At 47.6% G+C, this 23,349-nt stretch overlaps 8 protein-coding genes across 8 annotated transcripts; 3 read left to right on the forward strand and 5 right to left on the reverse strand.

Moving 5' to 3' along the window:
- Positions 1-1,046: 1,046 nt before the first annotated feature.
- Positions 1,047-2,759, forward strand: BDV59DRAFT_207263 (putative AMP-binding enzyme; the record flags this gene model as incomplete). Its single annotated transcript, XM_073694964.1, has 4 exons — positions 1,047-1,325; positions 1,429-1,821; positions 1,854-2,151; positions 2,200-2,759. The coding sequence occupies exons 1-4, from the start codon at positions 1,068-1,070 to the stop codon at positions 2,757-2,759; spliced, it is 1,509 nt and encodes a 502-aa protein (XP_073549009.1). The 5' UTR covers positions 1,047-1,067.
- Positions 2,760-4,707: 1,948 nt separating this feature from the next.
- Positions 4,708-6,603, reverse strand: BDV59DRAFT_192591 (acyclic terpene utilization AtuA family protein; the record flags this gene model as incomplete). The annotated part of the gene is made up of 1 exon (XM_073692070.1): positions 4,708-6,603. The coding sequence occupies one exon, from the start codon at positions 6,601-6,603 to the stop codon at positions 4,708-4,710; it is 1,896 nt and encodes a 631-aa protein (XP_073549010.1).
- Positions 6,604-7,195: 592 nt separating this feature from the next.
- BDV59DRAFT_192619 (cytochrome P450) lies at positions 7,196-9,072 on the reverse strand (the record flags this gene model as incomplete). The annotated part of the gene is made up of 2 exons (XM_073692078.1): positions 7,196-7,259; positions 7,535-9,072. The coding sequence occupies 2 exons, from the start codon at positions 9,070-9,072 to the stop codon at positions 7,196-7,198; spliced, it is 1,602 nt and encodes a 533-aa protein (XP_073549011.1).
- An 890-nt stretch (positions 9,073-9,962) lies between these two features.
- On the forward strand, positions 9,963-11,871 carry BDV59DRAFT_192593 (trichothecene efflux pump; the record flags this gene model as incomplete). The annotated part of the gene is made up of 3 exons (XM_073692071.1): positions 9,963-10,145; positions 10,206-10,883; positions 10,942-11,871. The coding sequence occupies 3 exons, from the start codon at positions 9,963-9,965 to the stop codon at positions 11,869-11,871; spliced, it is 1,791 nt and encodes a 596-aa protein (XP_073549012.1).
- A 1,561-nt stretch (positions 11,872-13,432) lies between these two features.
- BDV59DRAFT_176131 (cytochrome P450) lies at positions 13,433-15,665 on the reverse strand. The gene is made up of 4 exons (XM_073689386.1): positions 15,292-15,665; positions 14,679-15,205; positions 13,676-14,596; positions 13,433-13,616 (listed from the first exon to the last, which is right to left on the reverse strand). Exons 1-4 carry the CDS (start codon positions 15,439-15,441, stop codon positions 13,502-13,504), a joined length of 1,713 nt encoding a protein of 570 aa, XP_073549013.1. The 5' UTR covers positions 15,442-15,665; the 3' UTR covers positions 13,433-13,501.
- A 518-nt stretch (positions 15,666-16,183) lies between these two features.
- Positions 16,184-17,845, reverse strand: BDV59DRAFT_207275 (putative MFS transporter; the record flags this gene model as incomplete). The annotated part of the gene is made up of 3 exons (XM_073694965.1): positions 17,065-17,845; positions 16,781-17,014; positions 16,184-16,724 (listed from the first exon to the last, which is right to left on the reverse strand). The coding sequence occupies exons 1-3, from the start codon at positions 17,838-17,840 to the stop codon at positions 16,184-16,186; spliced, it is 1,551 nt and encodes a 516-aa protein (XP_073549014.1). The 5' UTR covers positions 17,841-17,845.
- Positions 17,846-18,408: 563 nt separating this feature from the next.
- BDV59DRAFT_201096 (uncharacterized protein) lies at positions 18,409-20,425 on the reverse strand (the record flags this gene model as incomplete). The annotated part of the gene is made up of 3 exons (XM_073693733.1): positions 18,409-19,614; positions 19,668-19,828; positions 20,173-20,425. 3 exons carry the CDS (start codon positions 20,423-20,425, stop codon positions 18,409-18,411), a joined length of 1,620 nt encoding a protein of 539 aa, XP_073549015.1.
- Positions 20,426-20,839: 414 nt separating this feature from the next.
- On the forward strand, positions 20,840-23,216 carry BDV59DRAFT_176132 (Zn(II)2Cys6 transcription factor). The gene is made up of 7 exons (XM_073689387.1): positions 20,840-21,015; positions 21,068-21,174; positions 21,223-21,555; positions 21,604-22,041; positions 22,095-22,360; positions 22,425-22,943; positions 23,002-23,216. Exons 1-7 carry the CDS (start codon positions 20,926-20,928, stop codon positions 23,166-23,168), a joined length of 1,920 nt encoding a protein of 639 aa, XP_073549016.1. The 5' UTR covers positions 20,840-20,925; the 3' UTR covers positions 23,169-23,216.
- The last annotated feature ends 133 nt before the right edge of the window (positions 23,217-23,349 follow it).

The following is a 23,349-nucleotide window of genomic DNA, read 5'->3' on the forward strand; positions in this document are numbered from 1 at the left end:
TTTTGACCGAGCGCGACGAACATCGTGGATTGTAGCACCCTTCGAGTAGCCGACCATGACGAGGATTTGGCGAAGGAAGTAGCAAAATCTTCCTTTATTGAGGGTAACCTTCTGTGGGCCTTTGGTAGTGACGTTCCTGAAGATTGGTTTGTTTAAGGCGGCCTCCTTCCACCGTAGCGGAATTTGAGACAGTCCAGACTCGCGAAGATCAAGCTCGGCCAAGTCTTCAACAGACTCAATGCCAAGAATGGCATGCTGTGTGAGCCTGACATGATTCGTTTACTTTGAGGTGTAAAGATAAATCGAGGCTACTTCTGCGCGAGACAAAAAACAATACTAAATGCCATGATCAGCGAAAGCGAGATAGTCTTCCATTTTATGTAATGGAAGCCATGACAGCATCTGTGCAGCATCATTTTGATGTCGTATTCGGTATTACGCGACAAAAGCTCAAGACCAATTTAGTATCCATTATGTCCAAGCTACTAGATCTCAATGAGAGATACGAATGCTTATAAGGCAGAATGTCCGCAGGATCTTACTGAATACAAAAGGCCCTGTTCCCTCTCTCTTCTATAGTGACGCAACCGGGAAATAGATACCTCATTACATGAGAACGCTCATGCAAACACACATCTTCTATTAAGTTTCGCTGTTCAAGCACCCAGGGACGGTGGATGTTGTTTTGAACTTCCGCAATTCCATCTCATAAATCCCGAATTTCCACCAATGCGCTAACAAGCGTATAGGGAGTATAGGGTAGTGTGGTCCACTGGCTTAGTGCGGAGTGATCTTTAATTGAAAGCTGGATAAAATATTAATAATCATACGTCCTATTCCATGACGGATCGTTCACTCGAGAATTTGGACAAGCTGGAGAATAAACTCTGTTAAATCAGAATGCTGTCAAGCTAGCTATGAAACAATAATTGTGTATTGCTAGAGAGATAGTAGTCCCACGTAAGCACTAAAATAAACCACAAACTTAGACCCATACAAGCTCTTATAAGAAGCTGATCTGTTGCTGACTGAGTTTTCAAGAATCCAGTCAAGTCAACATAGCACCCATGTCGTCCGAACTCCCTCTTCCTGGCGTTCAGCATGGCCAGCGTATCCTGGCCACTGTGATCGAGAGCCGTGCCCAGGAACCGCATGTCACTTGGGTGTCGCTTCCAGTGGATGAAAATGATCTTACACGAGGGTTCCGCAGCCTAAGCTACGACATATTGAACAATGCCGCAAATAATGCCGCCCGGTGGCTGCGCAAGCATCTCCCCCAGGGGGAAGAGCCGTTCCAATGCTTTGCCTACGCCCGAAAGACCTTCGTTATCCAATTCTTGCTGTTGCCGCAGCGAAAATTTAGAAAGCGGTTCGTTTGTTAAGCTCTTCAGACTACCTTCACGTGGGCGTATGCTAAATCGTTTACAGATGATAGTGCCGTCTCCTTTGATCACAGCAGAGACCCAGCTTCGGATCCTCGTTAAGAAGCAGTGCATGATCTATCTCCGGCCTATGGCTATGAAGGACAAGGTGAAAGAGTTATTGCAGAAGGCTCCTAACATGAAAGTGATCACCGTGCCCGAGTTAGACGAGTTTATGCAAGAGAAGTGCACTGTACCTTATATCTACCCCAAAACGTGGGATGAAGGGAAAGAAGATCCATGGATGGTATTTCACACTTCAGGAACTACTGGAAACCCTAAGCCTATTACATACACCCAGGGCATGATGGCATTGCCTGACCGGGTTGCGTCGTTGCCAGACACCGAGAAGACTCTGTGCCATCAGTTCCAAGCTTGCACGTATGCTCTACCACATAAAGTTAGTGTCGATACATGGGTTGACATAGGCAGCTTATCGGTATGATGTTTGCTCTTACATGGCCGGTATACCTGAACATGGTGGCTGTTATCGGACCACCTACTTTCCCTTCCCCAGAAGCCATGGTGCAGGTACTTGAAAAGGGACGAACGGATGGTGTTTTGCTTCCTCCGGCTATAGTAGATGCAATGTGTCGGACGCCATCAGGGCTTAATTCACTTCGACAGTTGAGATACGTCTACTATGCTGGAGCGCCACTCTCAGCTAAGTCGGCAGACTTGCTGACAGCATATACTACCGTTGGCCCAGCGATCGGCAGCACAGAGAGGGGTCGATATCTCACCAAAACTCCCCAAACTGACGATATTTATGACTAAGTGGAGTTCCATAGTCTAGCTGGAGCAATTTTCGAGCATCGATACAATGGCCTTCACGAGCTGGTATTTGTACGGCAGTCAGACTATTCCATACAACAGATCTTCCTGATATACCAGGATCGAGATCGGTACGAGACGAACGACCTTTGGGTAGAGCATCCAACCTGCAAGGGATACTGGAAGATTGTTGGACGTCTGGATGACTATGTATATCTGTCTCACGGGGATGAATTGCATGCATCACCGTTAGAGCCGGAAATCGAATCTCACCTTGCAGTGAAGACCGCATTGATTGGAGGACACGGCCATCCTGCCCCGGTATTCATAGTAGATCTATATGAGGGATATGGTATGAATGATCGCAGGAAGATGGTAGATAGTCTCAGGCCGTATATTGAAAAGGTCAATCTGAGGTGTCAACTGCGTGAAGCTTTCCCGGAGCGGTTGATATTCGCGTCGAAGGAGAAGCCACTCGTACAGAGCGTCAAAGGGAGTGTTGCTCGAGCACCAACATTGGAGCGTATGGCGAGGAAATTAGCAAGTTGTTTCGTTAGTCGTTAGCCTTGCATCACATGCGAGATGGTCATTCCTACCAATGATATTGGCTTTTCTGGAGAGCGAAGTGGAAATGATCCAAACGAACTTTGCTTAATTATCAATACAGTGAAAACACTTTCTTTGCGAATATTGAGTGAAGAGATGCGGAGGAGATGTAGTGAATCAAGTGGCGTTCACTCGTTTGTCGTAATGCGAACAGAAGCCAAACGCCATATTCACCTCCCCCTCTTCTTTTTTCTCTTCTCACCTCTTCATCCTCTCTTCATCATCTCCTCTTTCTCTTACCATCTTCTTGTGATCCAATTTCTTGATCTATCGTCGTCAAATACCCATCATCAACCAGCCATGGGTCGTTGGGGTTGGCGTAAGTCTCGCATTGACTGTTTACCTTCTACACAACCACTTACTCTATTTCAAGGCCTTTTTGAAGGTGATCAGGATCTCGATATCTGCTGCGCCATGCCTAAATCAATCGGAATCGAAGCCGAGTGGGAGCATAATATGTCCCAGACCGTCCATCAAACTGACATGCTAGCTCCACAGGAGGCACTCCAGATATACAAAACTGCGGAGTACGCTCACGAGCTCGCGAATATCATCGTGCCCTATGTCCGTAATAGACTGGATGCCAACAACTTTGGACAGACCATCTTTGGTGCTTGCGTTGCTAGTGAATCTGAGAACATCTCTTCCGGTGGTGGAAAGTATCGCACTATCATCCTGGGGGCGTTGATGATGCGGGTGGGTGCCAAGATCACGCCTGAGAATTTGCAGCATCTCCGTAACCTGGTGCCCCAGATCAATTGCAACAAAAGGACGGCCCTCCCCCTATTTGACGAAGGCTTTCGTGGCCCCGGTCGTGCCCAGTTTCTGGCCGCATTGGATCACTATCAACCTGGAGTCCCGCGCAGCTTTCAAGAGCCTAGGTACGTGTTGGAATCTATCAATATATGCCGATGGTGATCCTAATATTCCCGCACAGTTGCTTTGAATGTGGTCAGATCGAGTCTGATATCGGTCACTCTCTGCGCAAGTGCGCCAGATGCCGGGCTACCTGGTACTGCGACAAGGTATGTGTAGATGCCCTTACCTCTACATTTATCGCGACTTTTGTTAATTATGTGTAGGATTGCCAGCGTGCCCATTGGACCGACCACAAGCATAGCTGCGTCCCGCCCAATAAGCGTTTCATGCTTAATGTCTAGATTGTCCTAATACATTTTCGCTTAGTTGAATCCTATGTGGAGGAGGCCATGTCAAGGTTTGTTTGTTACCTAGGACCAGGGCAGACTGTTCTATTTCCTTTGTTCTGTGGATCACCACGAGCGGATATGAGTTTTTGTTCTGTCCGAAAAGGATTTACCTGTTTCGTTTCAGTGACCTGGAAATATTGCTCTAAGTACAGAGATTTAGCTTCTGAACAAGACTATCAATTGACAAGTAATAATTCCAATAGACCTATGAGGTTGTATATAAGACCATACCTTGGTGTGGTGGTGATACTCGCTACGGCATAAGCTCCCTGACAAAATTTTCTTTTCCCGGCATGATGAACAATAGTAAGCTAGCTTACCTCATAGGCCTTAATAGTACTGGCAAGTTTATTGAAAGCGCTCCTGGTTCAGATGGTGTACAGAGTAGGAGTCCTGAGCTCCACCCCGACGGGGCTTTCCCACAGCCATCCAGAGTAACCTCTTATACTCCGTGATCATGCAGGAATAATGCACAGTTTCCAGGAGTGCACTACGCGGATCAATAGGTAGACATTGTTCCTCTACAAAGTGGTATCATCTTTTGTACTTTATTTCGAAAGATAAGGACTACATTCTTGCCATTTAAAGAATCGTATGAGTGGTTGGCTGGATTCCCCGAAGTAATCTCTTAGACACGGACAATATATATATATATATATATTGCAGGATGTAAAACAATACATTATTAGCATTGCAATCTAATAATTGATCCGCTTTTGATCTCCTACTTTCCCTCTCTCTAGGAAAGCAATTGGAATATCAACGTATTTTGCCCGCAGATACTCACAAACATTCTTTCCAAGTCCATCATATGTACTCGTAGCGGACCAGCCACGATCAAGATGATCATGGAGTAAGAAATGCACCGCTCGGATACCTGGCATCTCAAAACGGTCCACACCCTTCCCATTGTACTCTGACCCGAGTAGCTCTTTGATCTTAGCTACTGTAAGCAAGGACCTCAGCCACTGCCATTCTTCCTCATTCCGAGCAAAAAATCCAACATTTGCATCAGAGGCCTTATCCCCTGAACGACCCAGAGCCACATATCCCAATGGTCCCCTAGTAGTTGGGCCACACGAAGCCAGGTCCAGGGGAGCCTTTGGATCATATGTCCACTGTCTCGTACCGAACGTTGTACCATAATCCTTCAAGTTATTGGCGGGAGGAATCTGCCTTGACTGTTTGTTCCACAAAAAGTGCACTTCATGGTTGATCTCAGTTTGTGGCATCAACGAGACCCAGTATTCGAAAAATTCTTTCCCGCTCGTCTGCCGGAGGTCATTTTCAATACTGGCGCCAGGGCAACTCTGCAGGAAATTCTCCATGCACCATCGCTGAAACCCCACCATGGACCCTACACCCAGTAATTCAGGTTCTGTAGTCTGGGCGAAGATGCGGAAGTCAACGGTAGCTACATCCTGGCTCTCGGGATCTTCCTGACACCAACCGTTCAAGCTGAATTTGAGAAGCGAGAGATTTGAGATGTGCTTTCCGATGCTGTAACGAATCTGCCTTTCAGTCCACTCGGCTTTTTCTTTCAGATCCAAGCCACACATGTAGAAGTGGAACTCAGCTTGGTAACCACCCCGGGCAGTGATTCCAACCTTGGTTGTTGTAGGCGGCGGACATCCCTTTACACCAGTGACAAGGACTATGTCTTTCTGGAGTTGTTCCATTTTGATTCCCTCCAGGTTAGCGACGACATCGGAACCATAGTACAGAGGGCCTTGGATTTCATAAAGCAGCTGCGACGTAGCAGTTCCCACAGACATTTCGCCTCCGGTGTTGGGCTCTTTTTCCAAAGTAAATGTGCCGTCGGGATTAATGGCAGCGATGGGAAACCCGACATTCTCACATCCCTGGAACAGATCCTTGAAGCCACTGTAGTATCCACCGCAGACGTAGCTGGAACACTCGATCAAGTGACCAGCAACTAGCGAAGAAGCAATTTGGTCGAAATCCTTGTTGCGATCCCATCCATGCCACCACATACACGCTCCAACTACTGGTGCTGCATCTGACACACGTCCACAGATGACAATGTCCGCACCAGCTCGCAATGCCTCTGCAATGCCAGCACCACCGAGATAACACTGAGCGGCAATGGGTTCAAAAGGCCAATCTTCAAGGTTTCCACCGTAGCAGATATTTTCAAATTTCTCTCCCTGCTTCATTAACCGCTGAACAACGTCTAGTACCTCGTCACCTTGAACCCAAGCGACTTTCAGACTCAAACCCTGTTCCTTGATCTTCTTCTCAACAAGCTCTGCGAGCATCTTTGTATCGCTAGCTCCAGCATTAACGGCAAGCTTAACCTTGCGCTGTTGCAGGTAGGGAAGAGCCGGGATGAGTGTGCCCATAAATGATGGATCGAAAAGACCAGCGCGCTCTTCGTCACTTTTCCCAGCCTTAATGAGATCATGCTTTGCGGCACCGTGCCATTGCATGGTCATTTCGCTCATCCAGTCACCCATAATGACATCGACGTCGTTATCCCGAGCGAAGGACATGATACTTCGTTGCCGGTCGGTGAACCCGCCGCTGGCACCACCGATTCGGACCGCGCGTTTGGGGTTTCCAGTAGAACCCATGTTTGTGCTTGCTATGGAGATATCAGCAAATTGGGAAGTCAGTAACCTTTTGTCTCTTTGGTTGTAGCCGTGTCATATCTCACGGAGATATGAAGGCTCTGAGAGGGCTAACGGTTATCTTGCTTGATACTGCAGCGTTGATTGACTTTTTTGACCTGGATAGGAAAATTGAAATCCTACGGCTTAGTATACAATTGCCGATGAACTTTTATTAAAATACATGAATTAATATGAAAGAGCTGTTGCTTCGCCTCGCGGAAATGACCACTAAGGTAGCCTTGGTTATTGGCGGCTATCATACTCCGTACTGAGAACAGAAAAGCTCAGCATTCCCCCGAATACTAATTAAGAGAGGGCTAGCGTATCTGATACCGCGCATTATTACCATTATCCGGCGGCATTTATCGGGATGAATACTAAGCGTAGCACAGTGTCTTGCAGGGGGTGTGCACAGGCTATGATTATCCAGGTACTAGTTAGGTTTCTCCACACACAAAACCAAGCAATATATCTTGCTGTATAGCTGAACGAGAGGGGAGTATATCCGAGAGGCAGGAATTAAGCGGTTTGTAATCAAGGATACACCATATTGTTATGAGTAATGGTCAACGCGCGTCCTTATATCAATCTGAGGGGACACCTTCCCTTTCACAGATCTAGCTTTTTAGAAGTTGCGTGTCTTGTTTATAAATTCGTTTTGCTTATTTGTCCCTAACAAATGGATATTTGACTATAATGCACTGAGAATATTTGGCTTGGCTAAAATGGAACCAATTGACCTTACCAAGGCTATTTAAGATAATGTCCGACCTACGCTCTAATCTATAGCATTGGCTCGGGTACACTAAAACACTGCGTTTCTGTAAAAGCTTTCTGAACATTGAATATTGGAATAGGCTCCGTATGACCCTAACGAACCCGGTGATTACACATTTTCTTTTGCACTGGCACAACCTTGGCGTTGATGTCGGGCTTCTGCCACGTATTGAAAGCCTTCATATGCTTCATCTCTCCTTCCGGGTTCCATTGCCATGCGCCATCAGTGCTGATGACATCAAAATTCCACAATATCCTGCTCAAAATCAAACGCATTTCCATGTAGGAAAGATTTTTGCCGATGCAACCCCTTGGCCCAAGTGAGAACGGTTGCATTGCCTTCTTATTATCTCCCGGGAGACCGTTCCCAAGCCATCTCTCCGGAATAAATGTATCACATTCGGCGAAGTTAGCTGGATTATGGGAGGCAGCCCAACTGCCCACGGCAACCGATGTACCCCCCGGGACCCAGTTACCATCGATATAGTCGCCTTCCTTCGGGACTGTTCGGAGAAGACCGACCGGAACGGGTGGATGGATCCGGAGACCCTCTTCCAAACATGCATTTAGGTAAGGCATTTTGCTTGTCCTTTCGTAAGTGATATCTGACTCTTGTTGGAATTCCGATCGAATTTCGTCGCAGAGCTTCTGGTACTTGTCTGGGTTCCAAATCAAGCGAGCGATCAGTCCCGACAGAAGATTCGCGGTAGTCTCACTACCAGCTACAATAAACAAGGCTCCGTTTAGAATGATTTCATTCTCGTGAAGGTCGTGCTTCTTCTTCTGCTCGAGAATGTAGTAGATAAAGTCTTTATGTTCGGTATCCGGGTTTGCAAGGCGACGCATGACCTTTTCCTTGCTGAAGGCGAGATGGTCCCGTCGGCGCTTTCGGACCTCGTCCGGGATCATATTCAATAAAACTGTTTGCATCCAAGACCCGGCCTGGGCGAACCGGCGGGTGGCCTGTTCAAGAGCCCCTACCTTGACACTTTCATATATCAAGGCTACCCAAGAATGAAATGCACCTTTATCCAGACATCCGAATGGCTCGCCAAACGCAAGGTCGCCGATTATATCGAATGTTGTGAAGTTAAGCCAGTTGACCATATTAAATTCTTCATCGTTGCTTGACATCCTCTTCAGATTTTGGATGAGCTTGTCAATATATAACTGGATAATATATTCTTGCTCTTTTAGAGCCCTCTCAGAAAAAGAGTGTGACAAGGCACGCCGCTGGCGTGCATGGTTGCTGTCATCAGACATAGTCAGTGTGGAAGCACCGGGTAAGGGGTCCACAGATCCAACATGGATAGGATCTTTGTGCATGTTCTTCCGGCCACCTGTTTTGAAACCGTATATATCCTCCCATGCCTGGGCGGAATTAAAGGCGAGTTCATTTGGCGAGACACGGACAACAGGCCCATACTTGTCATGCAATAGCTTATTCTCGAGCGGCAGTCTACCCCTGAGTAAAGCATAAATCCCAGGTAACGAACTGATGGCGTTCAGCTTAGGACCAGGAAAGCGGGCCAACGGATGGAAGTATAGGCGATAAACAATCGAGCCAACGATTTGGAGACCGATGAGTATCGCACCTGTGGATGCTAGGAGAATGAAAAGGTCTGCCACACCGCGGGCACTCAATTCAGTCATTTTGAGCTGTTTTAGAAAGAGAGTCACAGTTGATGCTCTGTTTCTTTGTCCAACTCAAAAATGCTTAGCTTGTATGATCACGGTACACTCATTTTTCCGAAATTTGGACCTGCTTCCTTTTTACTCCATCCAATAATTTTGTCCCTGTGACATGACCTGTAGACTAGGAGGGTGATATGCTTGGTAGGGCCTATAGGATTTCATCAAATAGGGCGGGATAATCAACCCGGAAAACAACAGCCGAATCCTTCGGTTGACATTTTGCAGGATATAATGCCATGAAACTAGGCCTCGAAATAACAAAACTGGGCATATTAGATGTTATTGGGGTGCATTTATGGGCAAACTGTCTCATGATAGAGCAATAGAGAACCAAATTATCACCGCCGTTTCAACCCCTCACCCCAAATTTCCGGGCGACTTATCTCCGAGACATACGTACGTAGCTCGTGTCTTCCCCAAAGGAGGATCTCCTGAGAGCTTCCAACCTTGGTAAAACATCTCCGGGTAACTATCTCACCCTTATCCCCAAAGAGGGCATTCCGAACATAAGATGGTGTGATTTGCTATTGACAGAAAACCACTCACTGCTGTCTCCCAGACTAAGCTGCTCGATGGCTGGAATCTGTTCTGTTATTATCCATATAAAGTTTATTTCATAGTACTACTGGGCAGGTTACGATGGTTGACTTAACGCCGATATAAATCGATACCATTCCCTTTCAACGAGTAGGACGAAAGAAACAATACCAGGAAGTTCCCAGCCGCCTTGTCTCCATGATTCAAATGTCAGCCTCGGCTTCCTGACACTACAGGGAGCGGACGATCTGACCTCATAGTATTCTATTCCTCTTTCGATTTCCCTAACATCTCTCAATTTATCATCCACTATGGCGACCGACAGTCGCTCCACTAGCTCTAAGGAGCAGATCGAGCATGCAAGCATTGTGGATAATTCCCAGGCGACGGACCCTGCCATCCAAAATGACACTTTTGCCATTGATCGAGAGGCACTTGGTGACAATCTCCCCAATAACTACTACCGGAGCTTAAATTTCATTGGCACCATTGTGGTACGCATTGCCTACATCTCAATTCCTTGCCAGAGTCTATAACTCTGACCGATCCGCCAGGCCCTTTGTTTGGGGAGTATTAGTAACTATCTGGGTTACGTGCTTCCGGCCAACGTGTTGACATTTATCAATCAAGATATTGGGCCTTCTCCCAATATCACCTGGGTTACTCTTTCTTACACATTGGGTCTGAGTGTTGGTTTCCTGATATTCGGCCGACTGTCTGACATTTTTGGCCGCCGATGGTTCTTCATCGCTGGGAATGGACTCGGTCTTATTGGATCGATAATTGGAGCTACTGCATCAAATATCAACGCTTTGATAGGAGCTGACGTCCTGGCGGGACTTGGCGGAGCTATCCAGATCTCATTCACCATAGCTGTTTCAGAACTCGTCCCCAATAAGATTAGAGGAATGGTGATATCGGCCATGTTCTTTGCAAGCTTCGAAATTGCTTGTTTCGGACCTGTTATCGGACAGGCTTTGGTCACGAATACTCAAGCAACATGGAGGTGGGCCTATTATTTGAATATTATTGTTTCCGCCCTTGCCGTTATATGTTTTTATTTCTTTTACCACCCGCCCAACTTCCATATGCTTCACGTGAATCGGTCGAAGATGGAACAATGCAAGCGGCAGGATTTTGTTGGTTTCATTCTCTTCACTGGTGGTCTCATACTTTTCATTATGGGCCTCAGCTGGGGTGGTGTTGTATACCCGTGGAAATCGGCCCATGTGGTAGGCGAGCTAAATGCGAAATATCGCCATCGACGTCAAGGTGCTAATAGTAGAACAGATTGCAACAATAATCGTCGGATTTTTCACTCTGATAGTATTTGTTCTCTGGGACGCTTATGTCCATAGGGGGGATCCATTGTTACCGACACATCTTTTCCGCAGCCCAGGGTATCTGGCAATGATAACTACCGCGACAGTGGGCAGCTGTGTTTACTACTCCATGAATGTCCTCTGGCCGCAGCAGATTATATATCTTTTTGCAGGGACTGAGATACATAACGGTTGGCTTGCCTGCGTTGTCGGGTCTTCTTGCCTTATTGGTCAGCTTATAGGGGGACCTCTGAGTCGGTTCATCAAAAGGTCTCGTCTAATATTAATCACTGGCTGCTGCTCGCTTCTCGCATTTGCGGGTGCTATGGTTTCAGTTAATCCAGGACAGCAGGCGAAGGCTATTGCACTGATATTCATGGCGTGTTTCTCGGTAGGAATCATTGAGACATGCTCGTTTGCCCTGATGCCTTTGACCCTTCCGACCGAAGACATCGGCGCTGCGCTGGGTGCGTTGGGCAGTATTCGCTCCGGAGGAGCGTCTGTCGCGACAGCAATTTACACTACAGTTCTTAATAACAAGCTGGATATTTTTATTCCTCCTGCAGTGACCGCCGCCGCTATCGATGCCGGGCTTCCCAAGTCCAGCATCCCTTCATTGATGGACAACCTATCATCTGGCACATTTGACAACGTACCTGGTATCAATGAGGATATCATTTCTGCCGTTGGACTTGCCCAAGCATCTGCAGCAGCCGACGCGTTTCGATATGTCTGGTATGCCGTCATTGCATTCGCCTGTGTTGCATTGGGAGCGAGCGTCCTCACAATCGACTATGGGGCATACCTCACCGATGATGTGGCGAGAAAGATGCATGGGCGCTCAACTCACATGAGGCAGGCACAACCGGATGAAGAGACAGGGCAGAGGGATAAATAGTGTATATACCTAGGTACTTCCTAGAGGTAAATACGTGTATTAATTGTCGGAATTTAACCTGAAATTATGCCTTGCAGAAGATGGACATGCTAACCGGCCTCATTGTTACCGCTTCCGAACACCATAATGTTTAACTAAGTAACGTAAGCGTCATCCCACTGTTGAAGTTGTCTCCAGAGTAAAGCAGATAAGCACCTAGCGGTGAAGCCATCCCTTGCCGTTAGGTATATAGCCCCTCTGTTGAATACGGGCAATATCCTCCTCCTTCCCGGCAGCCCAAAACTCAGCAACCTCGCTATTGCGGATGGTCCTCTCCATGTCTTCTTGCGAGCGCCACCGCCCAAGAATGCGGCAGTCTGTCTGGTTATCCAGACACGAAAATCCTACATAAGAGTACAAACCCTCATTTGATCCTCCAGAAAGGGAATTTGCAAGGCTAGCCAGACGTGCTGCCACTCTAGTCCGAGCATCGGGTGATTTGCACACGATCAATGTATCATGCATGATGCCGCATTGGCGACTGTCGTTTGGGATGTCGAGATTACCGCCAATGGCTTCATAATGTTGTAGATCAAAACCTGTTGACATCGTAGGCCAGGCGTCCTGCAGAAATTGTTTCATGGCAGGCGAGTTAAAGTGGGTTGTGTATAAGCTCTGATAGAGGCGGCCACCCGGTTAGTACTCGGTATTTGGTTAAATGTGGTGCTGCTCACCTCGCGCTTCTCGTACGCCTCAAAGGCAAACATATGCGTCGTGGCTTCTATGTCATGTGCATAGTCGAAAGGAATGCCGAAATAGTATGACTGCGTGGTAGGCTCATTGGCATAGACATACTCACCCAGTTTATCATATGCAGTTTGCCACTATCGATACTTCTTGTAAATTCACCCCTAGTGATTGCCGAAATTATTGTGTAGAGTATAAGACAATAAACTAACCTCGTTGTATTGGCCTGGCTTGAAGTTCACGTTAGCGAAGAGGTAGAGCATCTTCAATAGGCGTGAAATAGGTCCACGGAATGCGGTAAGTTCCAAGATAAAATTGGTATCTACTCCCCAAACTAAAAATTGACGTTTGGGATTTATTAAAGGGCCTGACGGTCAAACGCTCGTCTGGATATCTCCCCTGCCAAGCGACCACTGCATGCTGCTTTGCCGGGTAAGATTATCCAAGTGTGGGCAGCTTTTCACATCAGGAAACTCTGTTCTATATTCCGCTTCGGAATAATTTTGAAATTTTTGTAGCGAAAAACTTCTCATTATTATAATGCAGTAGCACATTGTATTGATCCGTATATAGCTATTAGGAACCTATTGTCAAACCGAGAACAACCCTGAAAAACCACCTTACCGCACCACTAGGTGTCTAGGCGCTTTTTTGTAGCTAAATGGTATTTTCAGCAGATACCTACCCTGCCTGGAAATTTATGCATTGGCTACATGTAGCCTGCATATACCAGAGGTCGAATAACTATCCCACGGGACGAAAATCAAAAATTCGCCTATCTATAGAATAAAATAACACTGGGTTTACCCGAAGGGCGTGCAGAGTGATCCACTTCCATTGTTCTATCGTGATTATTTTGAGGATCCGTATAACACATCTATATTGGACACCAAAGCTGCCTATATTAAGATCGTACTCTCACATGTATAGGCATTCCATGTTTCACGTGGGGTGGCGTGTCACCTCCTACCTGGTAGCAACGATCACCCCATACTGTATTCCGTGGTCCCTTAAAGTTCCTACGTGGGTTATAAGCAACTGCTTCCAGAAGTATTCCATACAGAGGCAATCGACTCACCGTTTTAGATCCCACTCATCCCACGCACACTCGATATCAAAGCGTCTCACGACCATAGCCATGACAAGTTTTATTTCCACCATGGCTAAGTGCTGACCGATGCAGCCTCTGGGTCCGAGCTCAAAAAACCTCCACGCATTCTTACGTGGATGCAATGGGTCACTCTCATCCGTAATGAGAAACCGCTCTGGTATAAACTTGTCCGGTTGCGGCCACACATCTGGACTCCGGTGGATGGCAAAGGTCCCGTCCCAGACAATAAATCCATCAGTAGGCATCTGCTTGCCCTCACACTCGGGGCCTGAGCCAGGTGGTCCAGTGAGGAAGAACCCTGGTTCGCCGCGCCGCATGGTTCCAACGTTGGTGTGCACCCGTGCCGACTCTTTTAGCACAGCATGTGTGTACGTGAGAGAGTTGAGAAGTTGTGGGTTCGCCCGCAGTGCAGCACCAGGGTCCGGACCTAGTATGGCGTCATGCTCAGCGCGGAGCTTGGCGAGTACATCGGGATGTTGCTCGAGAAGACGGAATAGCCAGCATATGGTTGAGGCAGTGGTGTCATGCCCGGCGAAGAGAAAAGTGGTGATCTGACCGATTGCAGTCTCAAGGAAGTCTGTGTTGGAAGACAGGTCACTCCCTGCCCCAGAACCTTTCTCTTCATCTAGGCTTTTTACAAGTAGATCTATCAGGGTCTTGTTGGTAACCTGGTTGTTTTGCTGAATGTCCAGTATTCGTTCTTTAAGGAACGGGCTGAGACAGTGGAATAGCGTCCGGTAGTTGAGCCATAGCTTAAAATGTCGCCATGGATTGATATATGAAAAGAAATTGAAGATGTTAACATAGAAAAACATCCTCGATAATGTGTCGAGTAGTGCAATTGTGATCGGAGACCTTGGGCCAATCTGCTGGTTGAAGCGCTTGTTCCTTCGAAGCTTTAAGTCAGTTTCTTTTGACTCTTCATGCCTGCTCAGGTATCCTGCTCTTAAGTAAAGTGACCGCTACTCACAGAAAGAATCGTAGGATGACATCCATAGCTAGATTAGTTGTAGCCTGCTCTAGCAGGAAGACTTCTCCCCATTCTCCACGCTTTCCAGCTCGGGCTTCAAGAATACCAACAAAAATTTCTACTTCTTCCAAGATGTCGGGGATTCGACTAGTGATATTCTGGATGGAAAAGCCAGGATTGAGCCTCCTGCGCCATAGTTTCCATTCTGCGCCTTCCATTGAGGAAATATCCCGGTTGCGTGTCAACGGGTACAGAACGCGTTTTTGCTGATGGGCCTTCGGCAGAGAATAATCTTGCGTGCATTGACATGATGTGTCAGGGTTGATAGTGATTAGCATTGGTGCTGCGAACGGCCATAGATCGATATAGAGCACAGGAGGGCATTTTGAGCAATCTGGAAATAGTTCTTTCCAGTTCTCTTGGATGATAATCATCATGTAGTCACCATGAGCGTCGGGGGGTAGACGAGACATGAGCTTTCCGATAACTTCGAGATGGCCGAAAATCATGGAGTGGGCCATGAGGGGCTGTTACATGCTCAGTACCCATTTATAATGATATAAACACATTCCCTGAGGACACGGGAATCCTTTTATGGTAGCGATATACTTACAATTCCTTGTTCCTTGAGAGACTGAAACATCTTTCGCACCCGATAACCGCGGTAGAGGGCGTACGCAATTGCGGTTATGAGCAGAGCCATGGTGCTCTGGAGAACAAGGTACGCGGCACCATAGTCGGCAACGGGGAGTATAACTCCCATAATAATACTGGGGTCTCGGCCCTATTGTAAAAGTGTTCACGGGCTATCAATAAAAGAAGCGAGGCTGAAGATGGGAAATGGCCGGATGGCAGCTCAACCAACTGCAAAAAGTTCAATGTGGATGTAAATACTGTCGCCGCTTTTACCACAGTATATATGTATATGTGATGAAGTGATGAGTATTTAGACTTGCAAAAGATAATAACAGTATCATTGTATTGAAGACGCGCTCCACCCGTACCTGGAAGGATCGCTAAAGGAGATGGCGGTCGATTGTGATTACTGATCACGTGATACAAATGATATGATTGGCTCGCTTCTGACGGCTGAGATAGCTGGTAAACTGCTTTCCACCGAATAACTGCTTGTAAATGGGGCTTCACACCTTGTGCAGCAGCTTGCTACAGAAAGCGTTTTTCACTGCCGGTGACGCGGACGAGAACGCGTAGCGAGCCTGTGAAGCTGACGCCGGCACAGTTTGGGGGACGGAATAGGGAGCTTTATACCGGTTTGTCCGAGAACCATTCATGGCGCAACCACTATCAAGGATCCCCGCGGCTTCGGGGCTGACGGTTTGAACTCGGAAACCCATTCTACATAGAAGTTATATTAATGTCTATTGCCATAAAAATGAAACAATTCTGTTGTCCCCAACAATTTACGCCATTATAATGACAGCCAAAGCAACTTCATACAAAGATAGAGAATATCTAATACACTGTCAATGCATTGAACCTCTCAATCAGTCACGTTTCAATCCGATTCTTCCAGCCTTGCGGAGGCCAAAGAACCCAATCGCAGTGCATAGAATCATGAAAGCAAACATTGTCCAAAAACTGGCGCTGTACCCTTCCATAAGCGCGTTTGACTCTCCCTTATCGGACTTGTCCGTGACGAGGGTGGAGATAACTTGCAAGATAGCCATTCCCAAAGCACTCCCAAACTGGGCAGAGGTGTTGAAGACGGCGCCTGCTAGCGCCTGTGTATGATCCGGGAACACATCGGTAATGACAATCAACCCTACAGTAAAGAGCGCATCAAAACTGATGGGTTGCAACAGCTGAGCGACAAAGGCATTCCCCCAGTACGGCCATGACGGCTGGATTACAGCCATGAGTATGGGAGCTCCGGCGCAAAGGAGCGAGGAGATCGTTACGATCCAGAACGCGGGCACCTTGTGGACGAAGATCCCAATAACGAGATTAAGTAAAACTCCAACTACCAAGCTGGGCAGAATCCGGATGGATGCTTGCAATGCAGAGAGACCCTGAACTTCCTGGAAACTACAAAAGCATTAGCGGAGGCAACACACAGAAGGGTACTCGAGAATGTCACTTACAACAAACTAGCGAAGAGCTCCATGGAATTGAGAACGGCATTTGACAGCGCCACTGTAATACAGATGCTTGTAAAGGACATGTTCCTCCAAAGAGAGTTGGGAATTAGCGCCGGTTTGTTTCGCTTGACCTGGTAGTGGACCCAGACGGTGAATGCCGGCAAGGCAACTGCGGCAAGACACAAAATCACAATCGCCTCGGCAGACTTGATCCGCGAAGGATTGGCGCTGACGACTCTGTGTATTTGTTAGACCTGAGACAATTATATGAGGCAGGAGTGACTCACGCGAGTAGATAGCACAGCAACGCCATAAAGGCGGAAGCCAAGCAGGCTCCAATCCAGTCGACCTTTGTCCGGATGTTGTGCATACGATCTGCATATTGATGACTTTTGCTCTTGGGCAGAGCCCAGAGACCCATAACTGCGAAAAAGAGAGTGATACCTCCAGCCAGGTACCATCCTGCGCGCCAACCGATAGTATCAACAAGGATACCTCCAACAACGAGCCCTAGTGAAAAGCCAAGTGGTTGACTGAGACCGATGCAGGAGAAAGCAAGGTTACGGCCTCGACCTGGAGGGAGAAGTTGTGTGATGATTGATACCGAAGATGCCAAATGAAGTGCTAGCCCAACGCCTTGAAGGGCTCTCAAGACAACCAATTCTGACCCATTTCTAGACACACCTTGGCCGATCATCAGGGCCCCGCTGGCAAAGGATCCAATGATTTCGACCCAGCGAGGGCCAACAGCATCGGCAATTGATCCTGCCAGGAGAAGCGTAGATGCCGTAGCCAGGTTACTCACAGATGATGGCCAAAAGGACAGAGAAGGCGGCAGCTGTAGGTCTTTGGTGATAGTTGGTAGGCCTACAATAACCAAGCCATTAATCACGCTGGCGGTGAGAGTAACAGCGAAAAGCTGGGAGATGACTACTACCCTCTGGAAGAGCAATTTCCGAGATTTTGGCAGCCGTACATCTTCCGTGGGACGTATATGCCTATCTTCCAAAAGGAGCGAGTCAAGTTGCGGCGTTGTTACAGTTGCTGTTGTCGTCGCAGACATTTTTGCAATCAACAGCAGAAGAATCTGTTTCTTAATGACTACTTAAAAGACATCCAATTTTCTAAAATTTCCCCGAGATTTGTGACCCCGGAAGCGAGGTGGAACTTATGGATCCATCACGTAAAAGTGGTTCATGGCCCCATTGTGGCGTTGATTCCTTGATGCCTTAGGGAAGGGCATTTGCTGAGCTCACCATTGTAAATCAGGCGAGGAAAAGAAGAAGTCAAAATTCGGTAGACATGCAGATAGACACCTGGAGCATCGCCTTGTGTATCATAGTCCAGAGTGTGAAGCATGATCATACCTATACGTGGCAATAATGAAAGTTATTGCCACTCATCACCCACCAAGCCCAGGATATCCCACACAATCAAATGCCGTTTTCTATAGTTTTTCAACCCCGCTGACAGTTAACAAATGGGCTCAGACTGATAGATACGGGTTACCCTTTGTTCAACCAAGAATGTGAAGGCTTCTTCGATACGAATTGGTATATGAAGCGCCTGAGACTAGATTTGACGTGGACAAGGGTTTACAGAGGATTAAAAGCTTGGACTATGGGTGATATCTATATAGTCGGGCTTAAAAATGAACCTGACAGCAGATTTTCGAGTGCAGAAACATCGTCCAAGTTTTCCAACCGCAGAACCGATCGTTCAATGGCATCCCTCCTTTCCTGGTCGATCAATCCTGTTGTAAAAGCTCGAAATTTGTGTAATATCTCATCATTTGACAACGGCGGATCCACACCTCGGGGAGCTTCTAGGGTGTAGGAGAGCTCAGTGCCATCACGGAAAGAAATCGTAACTCGCTGCTCAAACTTTTCACCAATGTCCGGCGTGTGGAAACAGTCGGTCTTCTCCACCAGTTCCCAAATAATGTCTCGATCTATATTCTCTGGAGAAAACTGCTGCGGTAAGACCTGTCCATCTACCAACTGCACTGCTGCAACATAGGCACAGCTCATCTGGGCACCTGTGGCACTTAGCGGCCGATGAGCCTTCCATCCTCCGTGCTTCCAAGCCGGTTCTGACATTTCAATCTTAATCGTTGTGATAGAATTCAGGTCGCATAATTTTTCGGGGTGCTCTCTCTGTAGGGCTGCAACTGTGTCGATGGTGCAATGAGTTCCAGCCATGGCTGCGTAAGGCTTAACTCGAATGCCATCCAACTGCCATGTCCGACCGAGACCATTGATCAATTCACCTCCCAAAAACCGAGGTTCCTTACCAGAACCTTGTCCGAACACTGATAGAAAGCCTCCATATGGCTCTTCGAAGACGCGCTTAATTCCGCCATAGCCACCTTCGGCCATAAAGGCGCTGAAGAGGCCATTCCTTGCTGCAAACCCGTGCTGCATCCGCTTCACGTCGCTACTGAATTGGGAAGACATGAGTCCACAGGCTTGAGTGCAGGAGATACCGATAGCATCTTCGATGGCATTTACATCGAGTCCAAGGAGCTTGGAGACTGCTGCAGCTGAAGCAGCGTGTCCAAATACAACACCCGAGTGCCATCCTCGTGTGAGCATATGGCTTCCGTGAAGACATAGTCCAACGCGGGGACCCGTTTCGTAGCCAACGATTGTAGATAGCAAAAATGATATGCCATTGACAGTGGTCTTTGTACGGGACTTATGTTGGGCCGCGGCAGCTAGTAATGCCGGGAGTAATATAGCATTGGAATGAACAGGTGCTGCCGAATGCCAATCATCGACCTCAAAGGCCTGGATTGCGGTGCTATTAAGAAGTGCTGCGGGCAGCGGCCCGATCTTCTGCAATGTTGTCAAATGAAATATGCACTGGCCTCATAAGTGAGCGCACTAACCATGTTGTAACCCCACACTGGGCATTCGCCCGCGGACTCCATATCCAAGATGGTGCGAGCGGCTTTTTCAGTCCATGGTAGATGGGCACCAATGATGGCGGAACAAATACCGTCAAGTATAAGATATTTGGCCCGTAGCAGCTTGTCATCAGGGATGTCATCTAATTCAATACGGTCAATCCACGAGCAAAGCTGACGGGTAACACCCTCATTGTCCTGCATTGGGCCGGGCGGAAGAGTCATGATTGATTATAAAATATGTCAAGCAAGGGTTGAAGGGCTCTTAGATAAGTAGGTTTGAGAAGAGTCAATCACTTTCGCGAACCGTTGCTTAAGTACAGTATGAAAGTAAGGAGATGAAAGCACAAGCGGGCCGCACACGGAGTACAAAGTAATCAGTCCGTTCTTTCCCATACCCCAATCCAATAACCCCATGCAACTACTTTTCCCTCTAAGACTTGTATCACTTCGTTTTTAGTTGTAGGATAGCTCAGCTGATCCTTACCGATCGGTTCGTTGAGAGCGATGACTTGGTAGAAATACCGATGCGGGCCGTGTCCCAGAAACCCTCGAGGAGGCATGTAAATGGTTTTCCTGCGGTTCAGGCCATAGTTAAACCCACCGCGTAATTCTGGAATGCTACCCTCTCCGATAGTTTCAAAGTCTTCACTGAAAAGGATAGTCTTGCTGACAGGGATGCCATAGTACAGTCCATGCACCACCGGCTCGGCGAGAGGCGCGTCGGGGTCTTCCACCATGACGAGGTATTCGGCAGCTTTGGGAGCTGGGGTCCATGAAAGAGTTGGAAAAATGCCGTCCTGAAATGCGCTGTACTCTGGCGGAATGCGTGATCCTGATGGACCGATAGTAGTACATTCCACAGTCAGCGTTGGACAGGGGTGCTGTACAAAGGGGGCCGACTGGTGGAGGAGACCATTATCATGGCCTCGGCGTGTATATAGCAACCAAGCGATGCTGCGTTCCAGCAGCTTTGCCATTCTAGTCAATCGCTCCCGGGATGAAATAGATGGTGGGGATATGATGTATGTAATCTTGGATCTACTGCGTATCGGCTCATTTTACTCTTTGGGGCGTCGGGCCGTAGTCGGAGACGTTAACCCGATATGTGCGCAGTCGGCCCGCACTCGGCATAACAACATCAGGTCGCGTCTTTCCAACTTCGCGTCTTATGATTAACACAGATATATCGTGCCTTAGCATGGTTTAGCTCTTTGCTAATCTGATAGTGTGTGTAAGTATGCGACGAGTCCCCCAGTCACAGTCAACGTCCGATTTCCCTCGAAATCGTCGTAAACGCATCGCCTGCAGGCAATGTCGCCAGGCCAAGGTATGAGGCTTTCCTCGATTCCACACTTGTCGGATTAATCGTAACATGTCAGATACGGTGTGAGCTGTCTACAGAAGGGAGCATTCCATGCTCCAGGTGTCGACGCTTGGGCCATGACTGCCGGCTAGACACAACCTTCCAACGCGTCAACAGACGAGAGTATGCGACTAGGCCATGAATGCATGGTCAGTGACTGACATGACGTAGGCGTTTGGAGGAACTAGAGAAAGAGCTGCAACAGCTCCAGTCCTCTATATCCAATCTTCCTCCTGCTTCCCGCCCTCTTCAGAACGTCCCTGCCCCTAATGACTTGTCGTACGAGAGGTCGTCATTTGTTGAGAACAGGCCATCACAGGTCACTGAAGACTCATTTCTACCAGAACTTCCTTCGGTACCACTCCTGGAGCGGAGTATTCCATCTCCCCCAGCTCGAGCGGGTCTACAGCCGACCCTTCTCGATGCGCAAAACCCCTTGGCCTCCCCTAGGGCATTGGACTTCCTACAGTTCAGTGGGAGGCAGATAGAGAATCATTTTCACATGTAAGCGTAGTAAAGAATCTGCAATAAGCGAGGCTAATTCATTCCCAGTTTCTTCGAAAAATATCATCCGCACGCACCAATTCTAGATTCTGCCATTCCCCCGGACGAGTACTTTTCTCGGTCCCCTTTACTCTTCTGGGTAATAATATTAATTTCATCACGGCGCCATCCCGACGAACCAGGTCTATTCGTTAGCCTTACGGCTCCTGTCAAGAAGCTTCTATGGGATACGATCGCGAACCCGCCTCACACATGGTATCTGATACAGTCGATTCTTCTCCTGTGTCTGTGGCCGCTACCTACTTCGTCCCTTTCTACAGATAACACATCCGTATTAGTTGCTACATCCCAGACTATTGCTATCAGGTTGGGCTTGCATCGCCCGGAAGCCATCCAGGATTTCTCTCGCACCCGGAGAAGACTAAGCCCTGGGGAAGTGGCAGAGGCGGCCCGCACATGGGCAACCTGCTATATTGCAGCGCAGACGTACGCCAAAACCATAATAAAACTCTTATGAAAATCTAATCCGTTGCTCGTAGTTTAGCGACAACCGATGGACAGGCATGGGCATCCCCTGATTGGATGATCGACCGTCTATGTGACCGAGACGATGTTGAGCTGATACCCATGTCATTGAAGCACCAACTATTGATATCTCGCTTTTCGGGTCGAGTATGTCGTCTAATGTCCGAACTCCCACATAGTCCGACTGCAATACCACGCCCTGGGGACAGCATGTCTATCCTAGCCAGGCTGGAGCAAGAATATTTAGATACATGCTCCACTATATCCAGTCAGCTCACGGGTGCGTGTACTTGCTCACTTTCCCTTACTTTGTTTCAAAATAACGAGTTATTTTTTATTCGCAGACGAAAACCAGGCTCTTCTCAGCGGCGCCGGCCTCCAACTATACGTTTTCTATCTCCTCGAAAATAACGAATCAGATGCGCGCAGAAAAGCGCTTTTCCGGGCTTTCAGCACGGCCACTGATCTAATTTTCCAATTAAAAAGGCTTGCTTCGTCGTCTGAGCTACCCGAACATGGACCGGTGACTTATTTCCGTGTGATATCACTCGCAGCTATGTTTATCCTGAAACTCTTCTACTCAAATTTAGGCGTATTTCTTGACATCGACAGTGGGAAACGTGCATACAATTTTGCAATATATCTAACTCGCCGGATATCGATCGAAGATAACGATCTTCCGGGACGAATGTCCAAAATCCTAACACAATTGTGGAGTGCGCAGATGCGCAGTAGCTTGCCCACTGCCATGCCCACCCTCAAGCTTAAAACACGCATGGCGGCAAGTCTAATCCATGATTCATTGTGGATTTGGCGCGAGGAATTTGGCGGCCAGAGAAGTGGGGAGCATACACCTCCAGTTGGTAAGCTACGAATATGTTATGTGTGGTAAAGATCAACTGAGTAACACCTATCGAATAGGTGTGAGGACCCCAAACCCATCGTTGCAAGATTATACTGTCGGAAATACACAAGATGAGTCTACTACTGATGGATGGAGCCTAGAAGATATGGTCGATGCCGAGATGTTGGCATTGCTTCCTTTTAGCTTAGATGGCGGCGATGCGTCGGTGGAACCTCGGCAGTAGGCTCTTTGAACCTAAAGAGTTAGATTGATTAGAAAATAACGAGCGGCGTGCGTTAAGTTTTGTATGAACAATATCGCAAATTTCTACAGGTGCATCGCGGTTTAACTTTGCGGCGAATCAGACGATCTTATGCCAATTAACTGCCGAAATGTACAATTTTTGCTCTGAAACATTATAAGAC

Source organism: Aspergillus ambiguus (assembly GCF_047715705.1).
Source record: "Aspergillus ambiguus strain CBS 117.58 unplaced genomic scaffold BDV59scaffold_11, whole genome shotgun sequence".
NCBI classification, from domain to species: Eukaryota; Fungi; Ascomycota; class Eurotiomycetes; order Eurotiales; family Aspergillaceae; genus Aspergillus; species Aspergillus ambiguus.

Excerpts from the sequence above, each read along its gene's own strand:
- BDV59DRAFT_176132 (XM_073689387.1), top strand. The coding sequence starts at position 20,926 with ATGCGACGAGTCCCCCAGTCACAGTCAACGTCCGATTTCCCTCGAAAT. Across the intron at positions 21,016-21,067 it reads GGCAATGTCGCCAGGCCAAG|ATACGGTGTGAGCTGTCTAC; the intron begins GTATGAGGCTTT and ends GTAACATGTCAG. Across the intron at positions 22,361-22,424 it reads TATATCCAGTCAGCTCACGG|ACGAAAACCAGGCTCTTCTC; the intron begins GTGCGTGTACTT and ends TTTTATTCGCAG.
- BDV59DRAFT_176131 (XM_073689386.1), bottom strand. The coding sequence starts at position 15,441 with ATGGGAGTTATACTCCCCGTTGCCGACTATGGTGCCGCGTACCTTGTT. Across the intron at positions 15,206-15,291 it reads CTCTCAAGGAACAAGGAATT|CCCCTCATGGCCCACTCCAT; the intron begins GTAAGTATATCG and ends AGCATGTAACAG. Across the intron at positions 13,617-13,675 it reads GATGAGTGGGATCTAAAACG|GAACTTTAAGGGACCACGGA; the intron begins GTGAGTCGATTG and ends TAACCCACGTAG.